The 19,296-nt window shown below is 38.9% G+C and overlaps 1 protein-coding gene across 1 annotated transcript in view; it reads right to left on the bottom strand.

Moving 5' to 3' along the window:
* Nucleotides 1–2,755: 2,755 nt before the first annotated feature.
* PLEKHG7 (pleckstrin homology and RhoGEF domain containing G7) overlaps nt 2,756–19,296 on the bottom strand; it is a 65,690-nt gene continuing 49,149 nt past the window's right edge. The window contains 8 exon segments of the mRNA XM_007468224.1: nt 2,756–2,845; nt 3,850–3,947; nt 7,471–7,506; nt 7,509–7,620; nt 9,476–9,555; nt 15,140–15,233; nt 15,579–15,694; nt 17,228–17,402. Of these exon segments, the coding sequence (XP_007468286.1) occupies nt 2,756–2,845; nt 3,850–3,947; nt 7,471–7,506; nt 7,509–7,620; nt 9,476–9,555; nt 15,140–15,233; nt 15,579–15,694; nt 17,228–17,402 (801 nt within the window).

Genomic DNA, 19,296 nt, shown 5'->3' with positions numbered 1-19,296 from the left:
TTACATTAATTTATTTACAGATTTAGAACTTTGCACTTGGATAAAGACAATGGGTGTGTTTATTTTTTTAAATTAATTTTTATTGGAGTATAGTTGCTTTACAATGTTGTGTTAGTTTCTAGTGTACAGCAAAGTGAATCAGCTATACGTATACATATATCCCCTTTTTGGATTTTCTTCCCATTTAGGTCACCACAGAGGACTGAATAGAGTTCCCTGTGCTATACAGTAGGTTCTCAGTTATCTATTTTATAGATAGTATTAATAGTGTATATATATATATATATATATATATATGTCAATCCCAACCTCACAATGGGTGTGCTTTAATGTTCAACTAAGAATAGTAATTAAGTTCATATTTCAAGAGAAATTACTAATGCTGTTTTGCTCGAGACAGCCCCTTTTCATTTCATTATTGAGAAAAATTAACTAAAAAATATTAAACAATATTAATCTCTTTCATTGTACATTTAATACCCAGGTGACCATTTAAAGGCTCAATGTACCATTGCTTTTTACTGATTTTTTTTTCCCCTGGGAACCAAAGTTCCAGAAGTGATTTTTCATTTTACTTTGTGTTTCCCTCTGAAGAGAATAACATGTATATCCTCAAGCACTTAATATATATTAGATATGCTCTTTTGTGAGCTTTATAGAATTTCACTTTAAATACATAGTATATTCTTTTAAGTTTTATCTTACTGTGGTAAGAACAGTTAACATGAGATCTACCCTCTTGACAACTCTTGTAAAAGTGTACAGTACAGCGGATCTCCCGAGCTTACTCATTTTGCTTAACTGAAACTTTATGCCCATTGATTAGTAACTCCCCATTTCCCCCTACCCCCAGCCTCTGGCAACTACCATTCCACTCTTTTTGATTCTATGAATTTGAGTATTTTAGAAATCTCATATAAGTGGAATCATGCAGTATTTGTCTTTCTGTGACTGACTTATTTCCCTTAGCATAATGTCCTCAAGGTTCATCTATGTTGTTTCATATTGCAGAAGTTCCTTCTTTTTCAAGGCTGAATAGAATTCCATTGTATGTACATATCAGAGTTTCTTTATCCACTCATCTGTTGGTGAACATTAAGGTTTTTTCCACATCTTGGCTATTGTGAGTAGTACTGCAGGGAACATAGAAGTGCTAATATTTCTTTGTATATTGAATGTTTTAAAGCTGTTTTACATCTTAACTAATTAAATTTACATGTTAATTTAGTCAGTCTTTTTCTCCCTTTAATGAGATTTAAGGGAGAAAATAGTTTTATACATATAAACAAATATGTTTACTGGACTTGGACTAAAAGGAATCTTGGGAGATCACCTAGTCCATTGCCCTTTTCCTAAGTTGGCTGATATCTAGAAATCCTTGCAAGACAATTGTTAATTTTTTTCTAAAAATATACATATTTTTCATCTCTAAGAACTCACTTGAAATTTGTTCTCCTGTACTTTGCCTTTTTTTCTCATTTATTCTTAGGCATTGACCATAGTTACTGCCTTCCTGATTTTCCTTTCATTTTCACTTACTCCTAATAAATATGACATTATTACACATGGGCTGTGACCCTCCTTTCTAATGGTGCTTGGCCCTTGAAAATAACTGTTATGCTGCACTTGTCTATACTGCCTGGTTTACATGGTGAAATCATATTTTTCTCAAAGAATTAACTGCATGTGACTTCCCCAAGCATGATCCTTTCTATCCCATTCTCCAGCTTAAGGAGATCAGTTAAGGTATAATTTGTCTTGCAGTCCAAGTTGATAAATGTACTACTTCCATTTTCGAAACTGCAAAAGGTACCATGTCTGAAATTGAAATCTGTGGATTTCTTTTTGATATAATCTGACTATAAGAACTAGTTCCTTACATGCAGTTAACAGTATGTTCCACCATGATAATAGTTCAAGCTCTCTTTAAGAAATTCTAATGATGTTTCAAGTCCTGCCAGATAAGACAAAGTAACTGTACTGTGCGCACACGCAAAACCAGAAAGAAGTTTTATGACAAACTCCACTGTTCTTCAAAAAGTGAGATTTAGAGAAAGATATCCTACTATTTCTATGAAATTTCCCAAGTAAAACTGTTAACTTGTGAAACTGGAACAGATATTTGCTTTTTCTTTCTTAAAACAATGGAATTTAGTCTTTGGGATTTTCTCCTTCCATGTTAAGAGTTATACAAAGTATACCTGAGATAAATAAACTGTTGGCGACTAGGAATTTAAAAACTGCTACTAAGATGGAGACCTTATTATTCATTGCTTAGTATGTTAAAAGAGCAATCAAGCTTTGTATGAGGTAGGACTGTAGAGCAGTAAGGCTGATTTATAAGTCATGTAGGAAACTTGGTTTCATTACAGATGTACACAAAGTAAGATGCTAGAATTCATATCAGATGCAAGCAGTGGGCATTGTTTTCCTCCTGATACTGCATTTACCTGGTCATTCACCTTTTACGAATTATAATAGCATCATACTTCCCTCAGCCCTCTTGCAAGCCTGACTGAAGCATTATAATGTAGTCTGGTTATCAGCATGTATACACTTATCAAGAAATTCCTTCCGGTTCAAATCTGTTGCAGCCATTATTACTCTACGCTGAGGAATTTCCTAGCTTAAATTCTGGAACTTCTTTAAAATGCACATTTTCTTTTAGCTCATCACTAGGTAAGTGTTACAAGTTTGAATGAAAGAATACCTTAATCCCCAATGTCTAAAAAGGTGTGCCACTTGTTTTAGGTCCCTAAATTTCCGAGGATTCTGCAGGCAAAGTGGTTTCCTGACTCTTGGTGAAGCAAGAGATTGCTGCTGTTAATTGTGCAATCCATGTTTTCTGTTAAGAAAGAAAAAATATATAGAGAGAAGAGAATGTTAAATTTCTCACATATTTGGATTAATATTTTCCTTTGTATTTGTTGACTTGCTCTTTAAAACTGAAGACTGATGAAACACTTGCCTATGTTTCCCATTTTCTTTCTTAAATCGAATATATCATAAATATCTCTAATCACATATGAAAATGCAAATGGATTAGATGAATATGGTATGCAAGTTGGATAAACAATTGTGAGTAATCAAGAAGCCATAATAGTCAATGACGACTAATTACAAAGATGAATACTGGGAATATAAGTACTTTGAAAGCTGAATTTCTTGAATTTCCACTTTGTGTAGAAACAGAAGTTCTTAATCAGTGGCATAACTTGAAAAACAGACTGAGGGAGGAAACTGACTCCTTGAAAATAATGTAGTCTTCCATTAATTGTCTGGCCACATTGCTGCCCTGATGAAAGCCTACCAGGGGAAAGACAAAAATGGAAACTTCTAAGATAAAGAAACCAGAGTCAGATAGGCAGCTGCTCTTCAGCTCCATAGCTGTAAAAACAGTAGCATAGTTTCAAAGGGTGAAGAGAAGACTTGACACAGTTCATTTCTGCAGGAGCCCCTCACTTAAGCTGGCATCATACTGTTTGCATACTGGGGCTTTGGAAATTGATCGGAGCATCTTAAAAAATCAAGCATGCAATCCAAAGCAGTTCTTCCCCCATTTCCTACAGACCTCCCAGAAGTCACAGGCAGCTCTTGAGCTTCTGCCACAGGAAAAAATGAGGGAGGCTGTGTCAACACTGGGGATGTAAGAAGATGGTCAGTTCTGAGGTTTCTGAGCCTGGTATGGTCTAGATACTCATATCCTTCCCCTCCTTCTAACCTCCCCCCTTCCCAAAGCAGGAGAGGAAAATACACAAAACTTTCCATTCACTGTTCCTTAATGAGCTTGGGGTGAGGTTTTTTTCCTTAAGTCTGAAGAATCAAAACCTACAAAATTGAAATACATACCTTGATGTTTTCTGTTTGGGCTTGTAATAAGAATGCTGCTATACACTGTTGATAGCTGTTTTCATGTTGTATGAGGAAAGAATTTCTCAGCCCAAAGACTAGAAAAAGATTAAAGACAAAAAGCCAAAGCATTTAATATGAAATCCAGTTTCTCAGTACAAGAACCTGGATTTTTGTTTATTTATTAATGAGTGTGGGAAGTTTATGTCGATTAAAAAAGAATCTGATTCCAAGACCAAGACTTTACTGCTATGTCCAAAGAGAGACCACTTAAATATGAAAACCTTTTCTTCCTTAGCCAATGACTTCTGGGGCTTGAGGAAATGCATTTATGGCTTAAGTGATGGGAAATGTATTCATTCCCAAGGAAAAAGCTTAGCATAATAGGTAGATTTTGTGTGTGTAAAATATAGATAATACAAATACGGAAAATAATACAATCACTGTTTCTTTGACCTCCACCACTCCTTTTAAAAATGTTTTATTTTTGTACTTAAAGGGAAGTCACATCAAAACAGTTAAACAAGTTAAGATGTAGCAAAAATACAAAACCACCTGAATGCTTCACAGCAGTCCAAGAAAAGCCAAAAAAATGGACTCAAATAAAATCCAACATCCACCAAATTATGTGAAATGTAAAACAAAACAAAAAATGTTGGCATGGTTTCTGTGTTTGAAAAGAAACAGTCTGTTCTGTCATTTCCTAGCTGGTCTCTTAAAGAAATGATAGGAGATACTGGGAGAGCAGATTTTCCTCTTTTTATACAGCTGGAGCTCTTAAAATGAAAGCTTCTTCCTTGAATTATTTATACAGCACCAGGAATAAAATTTTGCAGCCTATACATTCTTTCTACAGTCAATTTATGTTTAGGAACAAACAAAACCAAACCAGGGCTGGCTCTGGGTCAAAACAAGTACTTCAGGGAGGAGGAGGAGAACACTGACTCTTCCTGGATGACCATTCAGCTGATGCTTGCTCAGTCATTATTCCTGTTCCTTGAAGTTTGTTTTTTGATTTTTTTTTTTTTGCGGTATGAGGGCCTCTCACTGCTGTGGCCTCTCCCGCTGCGGAGCACAGGCTCCGGACGCGCAGGCTCAGCGGCCGTGGCTCACGGGCCCAGCCGCTCCGCGGCATGTGGGATCTTCCCGGACCGGGGCACGAACCCGCGTCCCCTGCATCGGCAGGCGGACTCTCAACCACTGAGCCACCAGGGAAGCCCAGTTTGTGGGTTTAATTCAGACTCACTGAGGCAAGTTGGGCCTCATTTCAGAATCGAAGTAAATGTGAGACTTTATTTTCTTAACTGCAAGAACTACTTCACTATTACAGATTTTAACTAAACCTCATAATTCCTAAATTCTACCACAACAAAGCCTGTCAAGGTCATGAAATTCTGTCCAGCTTCTCTGGGGTGAGAGGACTTAAACCTATTAAAATGACTTTCTGGAAAAAAGATCTGGCTGTTTTTGTTTTACTCCCTGACTTTTCTCTTTATAAATTCCCTGTAGTAAGTGAGGCTTTAAAGATCAGGTTGTTGTTCTTGGCTGGATTTCAGAATCCCTGTTCCTCAAAATTGCAACTGTAGTTCTCAGTTATTTAAGGTATCCCTCATCTGTTTAGTTTGTAATATGGCTACTAAGGGCTTAATAAACCAAAGGACCTGGTATGGCTAGGCTTAGAAAATAAAATAAGGAGATAATAAATGGTCAGGAATAGCTTTTTTCTCTCTGATGTTCTAATATAATGATTAACAATTAATAGTTGACGTCATTTTTTCAGCACCTACTACGTACTAGGCACAGTGCTATGTATTTTTTTCCTTTCTGTGTCATTTAAACCACACAGCAACTGTATAAGATAGGTCAACTAACTCCAAATAGCCAAAACAATCTTAAGAAAGAAGAATGCAGCTGGGGGGATCACACTCCCTGACTTCAGACTATACTGCAAAGCTGCAGTAGTCAAAACAGTATGGTACCAGCACAAATACAGATACAAAGGTCAATGGAACAGGATAGAAAGCCCAGAAATAAACCCAAGCACTTATGGTCAATTAACCTACGACAAAGGAGGCAAGAATATACAATGGAGAAAAGACTGTCTCTTCAATAAGTGGTGCTGGGTAAACTGGACAGCTATTGTAAAAGAATGAAATGAGAATGTTCTCTAACACCATACACAAAAATAAACTCAAAATGGATTAAAGACCTAAAAGTAAGACCAGATACTATAAAACTCCTAGAGGAAAACATAAGCAGGACACTCTCTGACATAAATTGCAGCAACATTTCTTTGGATCCATCTCCTAGAATAATGAAAACAAAAGCAAAAATAAAAAAATGGGACCTAATTAAACTTAAAAGCACAGCAAAGGAAACCATAAAACAAAAAGACAACTTACAGAATAGGAGAAAATATTTGCGAATGATGCGACCGACAAGGGATTCATTTCCAAAATATACAAAGAACTTATAAAACAACCCATCAAAAAATGGGCAGAAGACCTAAATAGACATTTCTCCAAAGAAGGTACACAGATGGCTACAGGCACGTGGAAAGATGCTCAACATCACAAATTATCAGAGAAATGCAAATAAAAACTACAGTGAGATACCAGCTCACACTGGTCAGAATGGCCATTATCAAAATATCTACAAATAAGCTGGAGAGGGTGTGGAGAAAAGGGAATCCTCTTACACTGTTGGTGGGAATGTAAATGGTGCAGCCACTATGGGGAACAGTATGGATGTTCATTAAAAAACTAAAAATAGCATTACCATATGATCCAGCAATCCTACTTCTGGGCATATATCTGGAAAAGACAAAAACTATGATTTGTCTGTACCCAAGAAAGAATGATGGATGCTTCCTTCTGAACAGTGCTGCCACCCACCCAGTGCTAAGTAGGCCAGAATGTCCTTCAAGTCCCTCCGAGGCCCAGGGCTTTCCTGACAGGATTTATTGATCTTTCATTGCTCTGAGAGCTCCATCTTTGTAACTCCAGGGCACTTACAGAGTGCCTGGTTCACAGGAGACGCTCAGGAAATGCTTGAAAAATAAACAAAAGTATACATTTCTGATCTATACACATGATGTATATGTGTATATGTATGTACGTATATGTATTTATATATTTATTTCTGGCATTTTTCTATAGAGCAATTGCAATAAAATATCTTAGGCTTGCATAGCACGTCATGGTTTACCAGTGCTTTAACAATAGCAATAGTACTAAAAATGGTTAACAGAATAACAATCCTAATAATAGCTATCATTTATTGAGTGCTTTACCTGCATTATTTCATTTAATTCTCATGACAGCTCACTGGGGTAGATATTATCCTGATTTTCCCAAGATGAATCTGTGGCTTAGAAAATTTAAGTACCTTGCACACAGGGTCACACAGCAAGTGGCAGAGCTGGGTCATCCAAACATTGGAAGCAAGTCCAATACTCTTTCCATAACTAGCCTGTAGATTGAGTGATATTTAGCTACACAGGAACCTAGTATTATTTTTCATGAAGATTTAAATTAGGTTCATGTCCTATTACCAAAAAAGGCCAACATAAAACGCTGGGATAGCAAACAGATGAGCTGAATGATGAAAATAGACACATACCTGACATGTGGAGTGGATCAAGACCTCTGACAACCAATCTAGTGGAATGGGCTGATCGAGTACCATACATGAACCACCTTCTTTGATTACTGTTTGTAGCTCAGGAATAAGTGAAGGGCACATTAAACCAGGGTCTGAGCCTCCAAGTTTCTAAAATTAAGGAGGAAAATAATGCAATAAATAGGAAGTAAATATTGATGCACATACTTCAGGTACATCCTTAAGTAAACTGATTTTTAGAAACAATTGCTTGAAATCCAGCTTACTATTCCTTCTGGATCTTGAAAAGCATTTCCCAAAGTACACAGTGATTTAAAGCATAGTGTTTCTGATCCCCAAGTTTAATTACCTGAATAAATAACAGGGTAATTTCATAGCTGGGAAACATTTAAATCATTATCACATCAATGGGAAGATCTTCATTTACAGTAGTATCCCTCTATGGTACTGAGTTAAATGAACAAGAAAGAGAAGCCTCATGTTGGCCAACTCTGTCCATGGGATCTTATACTAAAATCTAAATAAATAAATTCCCATGCTCTATGATTTGTAAATAACTGAAATTGTTTTGAATATATAAAATACTGAATTTTTTTTAAAAAGGGTGTCAAAGATTGGGATGTACGTGAAGTAATTTGTGCATTAAATAGCGAAGAGAAATTTAAAACAGATAACATTCCTTATTTCTTCTTCCAAAAAAATGAAACCTGGTGTCTTCTCCAGGTGGAATCAAGTTGTGAAGCATGAAACCAGAACATTATCTTATAATATGGCCAATAATGGGCTGCCACTAGTTCATGGGCTCTGATTTGTGCCATTATGTAAAGAGAAGGTAAGCTGTGCTTAACGTCAGGTTTTAGAAGGGGACAGAGATTTTTCAGAGCTTGCCTGTTCAGACATGCTAGCCTGGGTAGCTGAAAATAAAAGGCCATCCAAGTTTCAAAACTGTGACTTAATATTCTCCAACACCCATTTCCTCCTCAACCACTGATCAACTATGCACGGATTAATAGGTGTCTACTTTATTGCTTAAATACACTTAAATTATTTAGCTCAACTAACCAACATGCCATCTAAAAGTTTAGGTTATTAAAAGATCTGAGAGATCTAGTCTCATAATCTTACATCTGTGTAAGGCTAGTTGTTTAGTAAAGAAGTGAGTGGGTTAGAGCAACATTAGTTATCTCTGACAGCCAAAAACATACTGTAGATCCTCTTCCCATCTCTAAGGGCAGGTGTCTGAGAGCTGTAAAGGAGGCCTCTTGCTGAAAGCACTCACACACACCAGTCAGGGAACAACTGTGAAATGGGACATTAGATAGAAAGCCTTTGGTGGATCATGAGACCCATGGCTTAACGGGGAGTAACAACAGTAATGGTAACCATTAATACTTAAGGGAGAAATCCCTATTCTTAGAAGAGATTTTGTGGCTCTAGCCCCTGGTGACTCGTTTTTTTTCTGTGATGCCAACTGTACGTTTGTTTGGCTTCTGCAGTTCTTAATTATAAGCAGACACTGAGAGATCAGGGCTCCTTCCCACCCGCAGCCCCCAAAGCATCATTTCTCAGGAAGAACGTGAGAATGGGTGGTGGATATCACCTCAGCGACGGTTTAGAGAGGCCCCCTGCTCTGGTAGCTTTTGTTGTGGTAGTCAATTTGGATGAGGAAAAGGCGGATATGGACAAAAGTATCTTAATTTCATTTGCTGAGGCAGGCCAGGCATAAAGTCCTGTGGCTTCTGGGACTCGCCTCGAAAGTATACAGACCAAGTCATTCTAAAAATATACACACCCTCTGACATCCTTAAGAAATGGGACTTTTGTTACTGTTGTTTTTCAGTCCAGCACTCTACGATGGAAAAAGCCAGTATTTTAAAATGCCTCCATTTTTTAGAGGGTAAAGTCTGATTTGATGTATAAGAATCTTTTCTCTTTTTAACTCAACTTATTCAGAAATATTTCTAAACTCATTTAGCAGAATTATTTAGAGACAACAGCATTTTACCTTTTTGTTGCGCTTAGTTTTTGTAACTAAGAGGAAATCATCAAAGAGAAACAGATAAACATCTAGGAATCTTGTGCTTTCTGAGGAAAGAAAGAAGATGAAATTGGGGCTGGAAACAGTAAGCAGAGTTTTTTTTTCTTTCTTTTTAAATCAAAGAATCCCTTAGAAAACAACACAGGCCGGGGATCAGGGCACACGAGGCTTGCAGCTCAGGGGGTTACAATCACGTGGGTCAGAAAACTGCATTATGGTTGAACTGATTTCTCCCCAAGGCAGGGACTTGATGTGAGCCCACCCTTCCAACTTTAAAGACATTGTATTTGTAAGGCATTTCATGTGGATCTAACATTACCTGGATGATATTTGTCGTGGTTTCAGCTAAGCCTAGGACACATCTATTGACTAACAGAACTCCAGCATTTTGGCCTCTTGACTCATCTGTGTGGTCATTGGCAAAGGTATACATTACCAGAAAAAAAGGCACTTTGTCATAGCTGTGGACTGAATTGCATCTCCCCCAAATTCTATGCGGAAGCCCTACCCTCCTTCCCCACTGTATTTGGAATAAGGAAGTAATTAAGATTAAATGAAAGCTTAAGGGAGGATCCCTGATCTGACAGGGTGAATGTCATCCCCAGAGCATGCTCTCTCCCTCTCTCTCTCTGCCATGTGGGGACACTGAGATAGCTGGAAAGAAAGCTTTCACCAGAAACTGAATCAGCTGGCAAGTTGACCTTGAACTTCCAGCCTCCAGAACTGTGAGAAATAAATGTCTGCTGTTTAAGCCACCCAGTCTGTATTTTGTTATGGCAGCCCTAGCTGATTAAGACAGTCACTAAAACAATTTCTTTCTTAAGTTTTACAATGTGTCTATACAAGCGTTAAATAATCTTCATGAAGCTTTATATTTACAAATATATTTCTGATATCACTTTTGATAATAACTGAAGGCAAATAGGCTTTTCTACTTTTCCCTAAGAAGGGGATACTCGTAGAAGAGAAATATTAGAATGAGATATCCCCCTCTCAATTTAACACTATCCCTTAGAAATTAGAAAAAGAAATGGTTAGTGAAGTCAGAAAGAGAAAAACAAATATCGTATATTAACGCATATATGTGGAACCTAGAAAAATGGTACAGATGAACCGGTTTGCAGGGCAGAAATTGAGACACAGATGTAGAGAACAAATGTATGGAAAGTGGCGGGGCGTTGGTGGTAGTGGTTGGATGAATTGGGAGATTGGGATTGACATATATACACTAATATGTATAAAATTGATATTAGTTAACTAATAAGAACCTGCTGTATAAAAAAATAAAAAATTAAAAAAATTAAAATTAAAATTAATTTTTAAATTAAAAATTTAAATTAATTTTAATTTAAAATTAATCTGACAAAGGTTACCCTTTCTAAAAGTTCCCAAAACAGCAATTTACATTAGCATACCAAAAAAAAAAAAAAAAAAAGAAATGGTTAAATTTAAATGATTTTAGAGGAACAGGCAGTCCTTGAGGGGGATGTGACAGGCACTTAAGGTAAGTACAAGAAAAATCAGTAAATATTTTTTTTTATTCTATTTATTTATATTTTTCTAGAAGTTCTTTCTCATATACATTTACCTGTGGAAACGAGACGTCTAAGGTTAAATTAATAAAATATCTGGGATTCATTTTTAGTCTAAGTTTAGAGGAAAGATACTTTCTGTATTTGCATAGAAGAGAAATTAGATATTTTATTCAATCTTGAATTGTCCTTGAATGATTTTTTTTAATGTTTTCCATCACTACTAGAAACTCCTTTTTGCAAACTGGGCTGCAGCAAAGACTGCTGGTTGTCCCTTAAAAACCATTCTTCCCTTCTTTTGTAGTAATGACATTTCCAAGTTTTAGTGGGTAGATGCTCACTGTGAATAAATACTACATCTCCCAGCTTTCCTTGTAGCTAAATATGACCAAGTGACTAAATTCTGACCAACAGAATATGAGCTAGAACGTAGGCACATTGGTGACTCATCTTGGGGCCACAGAAGAAAGCAGTCTCTAGGATGGCAGAGCAAAAGGACATAAGAAACCCAGATCCCTTGTGGCTTCATGGAGTAAAGCTGTCATATAGCTCAGAATTTTACATGCGAGATAAACTGGTCTGTCTCCAAGAGCTGGCTTAATATCCTAACACATAGGGTGAGGAATGGGGCTAGACCTTTAAGACCTGTTAAATATTGCTTTCCCCACCCTCTGCCACTCCTATCTGATTAGGTGAATGACCACTGTCAAAATGAAATAGCTTTGTTTTCTCCTTCTAACTTCAAGTATTTTAACAAACAGGTATGAGCATCTTCTATGTCCTAGACTTCATTCTAGGAAATGATTATTTTAGCTACCATTTACTGAGGCCCTAGTTTTCCACCAAGCAGTCAACAAATACTGAGCACCTCCTATGCATCAATGATTAAGACAAAATCTCTCCTTCAAAGAGCTTTAATTATAGTGAGAGCAGATACATAATAAACAGAAACAAGATTTAAGATAAATTCAAGAACTGATAGTGCTAAAGTAAATATGGGATTACGAAAAAGGATGACTAAGGAGGAAGACTGTAGGCATAAAGTTAGAGTATTCACATTTATTATCCCAGGAGTTTCAAGCTATGTGCCACACAACCAGATCTGAGACTTACAAACTTGTGCAGTTCTAACTCGATTAGGTCTTTATTTTTTCTCAAAGAGTCTGGCCTGTGGGGTTTTCATCACACTGCTAGAGAACAGAGCAGCGTCACTGACTTATTCTAGTTCTGCAGCAGCTTGAACAACGTGTGTTCTCTAGGTGCTACAGCTGCTGTGCCATCCTATTTGTCTAAACGTTACCTCTTTTTCTATTTAGAAATACCAGTCTGTGGGGAGCAATGCATTTGTGAAGGGCGTGCTGGCATGAATTTCAGTGGGAAGCTGGGTATGCTCCGAAAGTTATAAAAACTTGGACCTTCTGGGAATGAGAAAATGCACTTAATTTCAACACTACAGTTTTTAAGGCTAGAAGAAATCTGAAACATATTAAAGTGGTAGATACCATCGTCATCATAGTTATCACCATCACCATCATCATCATCATCATCATCAACATTTAGAGAAGAGATTAAGAGAATTTAAACAATTTCCCCAAAGCCCACAGTTGGGGCTAGACCCCCTAATTCTTGGTCCAATGCTTTTTCCATTCAAAGTGATATCCTGTTTCTTCTAACACTATTACCGCCACCGACACCATATCTCTATGCCAACTCCAAGCCAAAGTCCCAGTGACTTTAAACTTGATTTGACACTACTATACGACACACCCCTCTCTGATGAAATCTGACTAACAGCATGTGCTGTCAGACAGGAGCCTGGTGTTAGTAATGGTTACGTAGGTCATCCCCATTCTACCACATTTGACTCTACAAGGAACTTTTCCTGAAAAGTTGGGTTGAACCATAACGACTCCTTCTTAGGCCAGTCTCCCACCCATGCTTCCATGACAAGCACCCCCATCCCACTTGATATGTGAATACACATCTGACACGGCTTTTCACCAAGAGATTTTTCATGGTCATGTTCATCCAGCCTCTACATGGCCTCCCATCACGTCCACACCTGAAGCCTAAAACTGACTCCCTGACCCACTCCCTCCACCACCCTCAGGGTCATCTACCAACCTTTCAGGTAGATAGATAAGCACACTTGAAGGTCTTCGACTCATTTCCTCTTCATTTTATCAATCATAAAGCCCTCCCGTTTTTGCCTTTGAAATAGCTCTCACATTTATCCTTTTTGATCCACATCCATTTCTAACATTTTAGGATAGGCTGGTGGGTCTCACAGTTGGGAATTTGGTAGATAGAGGGAAGAGGTGAAATAAAATCTCTGATGATTCCAGGTGGAGGCCAGTTTTGCAGGGAAAGGCATAGGATTGTACACAGAACTGTGTTTTGCTTCATTACTTTTGGTTTTGGTTGGATTTGGCTTTGTCACAATGATATAATTATTTTTGAAATTGTAAAAGAAAGGGTAAGATTGTTATCTTTCCAAATGAAAGTGGGAGGGGAGTGGTCTACAGCTAGAGAATGGTTGAGAAACACAGGCCCAGGCTCTTCCCACCCCATCCTGCTTCACTGTGGCACCTTCAGGCTGGTCTCTCTGCTTTGGTCTCCTCTTCTAGCCATTTTGTGTATTGCTTCCCATAACTCTTTCTTCAACACCCTTTTAAGCCTCTCATGTCCCTGAGCACTCAGTGGCTTCTTGTTGCTTGCAGTTTCCTGGCTGGGTCCCTCTGGCTTTCAAGGCAGTGGCTATGATTCTGGAAGCCTGCTAGGGTGAGGCAGCCTGGCTTGGGTCTGAATGCTGCCATTAACTTGCCAAGTGACCTTGAGCATGATAGACAACCTCCCCGAGTCTCACCTGTGACATGGGATTAAATGTAACTTCTCTGCATAACTCACTGGAAGGAAAACATGAAAAAGCCCTTTGATGTAAAAAGCTGGGCATGTCTATCTTTCGAGTTGGCAGTTGCCTGCGGGGGTTATGTCCCAAGCTGACATCTGGCACTATCCCTAAAATAGAGCAGGTTCTCAACAGGTGTGTACTGAATAAGGAATTACTGCCTGGCACCCCCCAAAAGATCTCAGGCAACCGCACATCCCACAGGGTTTCACACACTGCAGGTGCTCAATCAAGATTTTGTGAAGAAATGAATCAATGAATGAATGCAAATCTCATTTCAGTTGGGCAGCCCTTTCTGATAATATTTACTGAGCCCTGACTCTGCCAATGGTTCTTTCAAGTGCTTATACATCCATTAGCTCATTTAATCCTCACACCAAAGAGGGGACACTGCAGCATGGGGGGATTGCTGTTAAGTGGCCCCAGGTTACACAGGCAGCAAAGGCTGAGCTGGGAAGGGAAGCTGGCAGGCAGCCTTGGGGATCACCCTCCTAACCATGCTGCCGTGAGCCTATTCTCTCAAGTGGCTTCTGCCTCCAAGCCTTTTCTCTTGCTGTGCTTTTCATCTGGGATGTCCTCCCTCCTGTCCTTTCACTGAACTACACCCTTCTATTCCCCCAAAGCCTGCCTCCAGTCCCATGGACCACATGAAGCCTTTCCTGGGTACTCCAGCATCAGACTCTCTTCTGGACTTAGACTGCAGGTCTGCTCATTATGGCAGCGCTTCCCAACTAGAGGGAAAAGATTATCTAGAATAATGACTTTTCTATCCTCCAGTGGTACCTACACAATGCAACGTGTGTTACATAATAGGTTCTCAGTCAACACTGAGAGTATGATTGCCCAGCTCACTGGAGGAGTAAAATGAGGGTGGTAACAGCTGACATTGAGTGGTTACTATATTCCAGACCTTGAGCTAAGCTCTTCACATGTTACTTCACTTTAACATCGAGCTTATAAGACAGATATCATTATCCTATTTTACAGAGAGAAAATGGAGGGCGTGTGGCTAGTTACATCATGGTTTGATCAAGCTGGAGTCTGTGTGACTCCATAGGATGCTCTCTGATTCACATCTTCCATCGCCTTGGCCATAAGGAAATACAATTCTTGCCACCCTTCGATAAGCAACAGTTGGACAAGTTACAAGGTAGCAAAGATGTTGGGTTTGTAAAGAAAGCAGTTATTTACCTGCAAGAGTTAATTTTCCTTCATAGAGAAGGTGTCTGTTGGTTGCTGACAGGATGTTTTCTGCCATGTGTTCTTTAAAAACGTGTTTCAGGCACTGGCAAAACAAGGGAGAAAATCAAAGAGATGTTGTTAGTGATTGGAGGACAGCATATTCTAGAAGCTGGGGCAATGTACTCTGTCCAGAAAGTTCCTGACATTTGGAAATGCCAGTAAATGCACATGGGAATGGGAAAGAATGGGAAAAATGCTTAGAAGGACCAATTCAGGAATGGCATGAGGAGGTCAGCCTCCCCACACAATGTCATGTGGATGAAGGCTTTACTTCTTGCTAGGTTTTTAATTCTAGTGGGCAGCTAGGGACTTTGTAATACTAGTATACTTCCACTTGAATGCCAAACGTTTAGAAAGGGACATAGGTTCTAATTGATCCTTTTTGTACCTCTGGAATGAAAAACCCTTTATCTCTATCCCAAAGTGGAGGCCACACTATAATCTCCTGTAGATGTCTGCATTTTTGAAAATTGTCAAGCCACTTCACTTTTCCTTCAAGATCCCCTGAAAGACAAGACACAACCAATATGTTTTTAAATGCATGAGACATTACAGCATAAAATTTAACCAAGATCCACAGGAATCATTTAGAAATACTGACCGCCCCTAGAGCCAAACCATATCTTAGGTTCATTTAACATATTTCTTGCTGTTTAAATGCCTTAGAAAAACTCATTAATTTGAAATCAGCCTCTTGCAGAGAAAAATGAAGCTGAACTAATTTAACTCAGTAAGTTGGAAATGTATTGTGCATTTTTATTTCAATAATACTAACAGTTCCCTTAGTAGCTTTCTCATATTCCCTATAACACACAGCTTGTGATTACAGGAAGGAAAGAAAAAATCAGACTGACAAGGACAAACATATCCTTTCGTCTTAATCATAAAACATATATTCACTTTATGGTAAGGTTGATTATTTCTTTTGGTAAGAACTCATTTTCTCTTTGAAGGTCTATATTAATTTTCCAATGTTTTTTAATAACATATTGCTATTGAGGTTTTGAAATGATTTTTGAAAACATGGAGGGCAAGTCGTAGACCCAGAGAATCACATGCTTAGGGAATCCTTGAGAATTCTCCATCTTTAAGCTTTAAAGGAAGGCCACAGGGATCTCTTTCCCCAACAATGAGAATTCATTTTATTGAGAAATTCCTAGAAGAGATGTTATCTCCCTCACAAACTTATCAAAATGAGTAATAATCTTCAAAATTACTTTAAAAAAGTCTGTCTTTAACTGAATTTTTTGTCGTAATCACTTGATAAGCTGAATTCTAGTTCCTTGGGTTATTTTAGAATTTCAACAAAACATTTTAAGAAAGGAAAGAAACTCCTAAGTGAATGGTCATTTTATTTTTAAACATGCAAAAGAAATATGTCATTCCTGTACAGCTGATAATCACCATTTTGAATCGTTCCCTTTTGATGCCCCCCAGGAAATCTTGGTTTATGGACATATACCATGAACTTCTTTATTTGAATTTGATTATACAGAGCTACCCAAATAAACTTAAGTCATCACAGGGCTTTCTCTTTTCCTATTCCCAAATTTCGGATCTAAAGATTGCAGTTGGCATTATATTTAGATTGGCCCTGGATTTCAGTGACCTAAAAAAAATGACGGATGGTAATTTATTCTCTGGAAAGGCTTCCCATGCTGTTTATTCCCATTTGCTTTGTGTGTAGGTTCAGTATGGATGTTAAAAACAAAGTGCCTTCATCATCTGGGAAGTAGAACTTTTCCTGCCTGAACTCACATCTGAAAGCCTTGGAGACAGGGCCACGTCCTGCGTGAACTTGGAGTTAAGAGTTCTCATAGGGTTCGCCAGGATGTGACTGGAGCCCATTGTTTTGAGTGTGCTTGATTTACAATGCAAACTCAAACTGGAATCCACATTTCGGAAAGCCATGACCTCAAGGCAATGGAATTACCTCCTAGGATGGAAGCCCAAATGGTTCCCAGGAGCCAGGGGGTCCCCCAACTCTTTGATTAAAGCTGACACTGGAGCTCTGGGTCACTCATCTCAGGGACTTACAAATTGACTTTTCCACCTTTTCCTTGATGGAGTAGATCATGATTTTCTCCGTAGAGTCTGTACTCCTTTTCCAGATGTTCTTCAGCAACAAGGGGTATCGAGTCAGCCTGTGTAGTGGGGCCACTAGGAGCTCAGGCAGGTGAAGGCGTCTGCACTGTTCATTGTCCTCACACCACTGGGGAAGGCAAAAGCAGGGGGATCAGAACATCGCTTCTCCTATCAAGGCACTGAGAAGTCCGGACACAAGAAACCCTTAGAGATTTCACTCAGTAATGACATGACACACCTGTGAGCTTGCTAGGAAAATTTATAAGCCATGGACTAGACTTTGCTTTTGAAAATTCCATATTAAATTGTCTTAGCAAGCATCTATCTACCAGTACTAAATTCAGGGTCTGAAATGGGTTTTATCAATGTGCTTAAGAAGTATTATTGAATATTACTGACTGAAACATTGCTGCTTTCCAATGAAAGAAATGAAAGAATCTTCCTTCAGATATCTTGCCTTCCCAGCAATGGTGATGAAGGAAGAGGTCATCAGCACCACCTGTAACACCACCCCCTCAAGCCTCCTAAGTGGGGAAACTGATGTCAAGATTTGAATGCACAGGAAAGGTTTGAATTTTGTTAAATCCCCTAGAAACTGCATACTCCATCAGCGGCCGTGTAAGATGTATTAATACACATATTTCAGGCTTGTTTACCTTGTCACTGAAGAGTTTAGTTTTGCCCCTTGCCTTCTCCTTTTCCCTGGCCCTTGGGGGAGATTTCTGGTTTTGCCAACTGTGCTCCCACTCTTGCTGCAATGCAGTTAGGAGAACTGAGAGTCAACACTACACAGGTAGACAGGAAAAGGAAGGATTTTTGCTTCGTGGGTCAGTTCCTTGACTCCTTTGTTGGAGGGAATCAAGATAATGAAAAGAAAATGAAAACAGAAGTTGAAGACGCTAAATTAATCTACATGATATAGAAAAGAGAGGAGAGGGAAAAAGACGTAGACAATTGTCAATAGGGAGAGTTTGTTCAAAGAGGCAGTTGCCAGGAGTACACACAATGGGGAATACGTGAAAGGAAACTTTAGTAAGTACTGCTATGGGTGATACATTGGATTTCCATAAATGGTATTTTGAGAAATGCAAGCAACATGAGAATAGCTCCTCCATTGGTTTCATCTGCTGGACTGTTTCTTTGAATGTGACACCGTTTGAACCTGAGGGGTCCCAGCCTTTGTGCAGGTGACACATGACGCCTGGAGCCAGGTCTGTCGCTACTGCACACACAGGTACATCAAGAAGTATTATTAAGGGTGTGTTCACTTCCTCTTCTCTCCTCCCACCTGCTCACACCATACTGGTCCTGAGTTCAGCTCTAAATGGATCCTGCCCTCACACTAAATATTTGTCTTGCTGCGGGCTCTCGCCTCTTCCCTCTTTCATGCTCACTTCAGGCCCAGGTTAAGTCCTGACCCTCATGACCCAGACCCTCAAGACCAACCTCAGGTAGGTCAAGGTACAGTCGGTTCTACTATCTATAGGTTCTGCATTCTGAAATTCAACGAACTGTGAACTGAAAATATTTGGGAAAAAAAATTCCAGAAAGTTCCCAAAAGCCTGAATTTGTGGCACAGCAGCAACCATTTACATAGCATTTACACTGTATTTACAATATTTACATAGAACTTACCTTGTATTAGGTATTATGAGTAATCTAGAGACGATTTAAAGTATACGGGAGGACGTGCATTGGTCATATGCCAATACTATACCATCCTATATACGGGACTTGAGCATCCTCGGATTTTGGTATCTGTCGGGGTTCTGGAACCAATACCCTGTGGATACAAAGGGACGACTGTGCACTGCGGAAGGCTCCCTCTGCTTCCCCAAAGATATCTTCATACATCCTTATGCCCAGGTGTCAGCCCTTGCATTTCAGAGAGGTCAGTACAATTGGCTCAAACCTCCAACAAGTCCAAAACTCTCCCTTAGATATTTATAAAGAGATATTCCAATGGCTTTTTCTGGCCCCTGGGCTCCTGTTTGTACACATTCTGTTTCTTCGCTGAACCG

Source organism: Lipotes vexillifer, unplaced genomic scaffold, assembly GCF_000442215.2.
Source record: "Lipotes vexillifer unplaced genomic scaffold, Lipotes_vexillifer_v1.1 scaffold180, whole genome shotgun sequence".
NCBI lineage: Eukaryota > Metazoa > Chordata > Mammalia > Artiodactyla > Lipotidae > Lipotes > Lipotes vexillifer.
The sequence above is the reverse complement of the archived record's forward strand: the minus strand, read 5'-3'. Positions and strand labels throughout refer to the sequence as shown.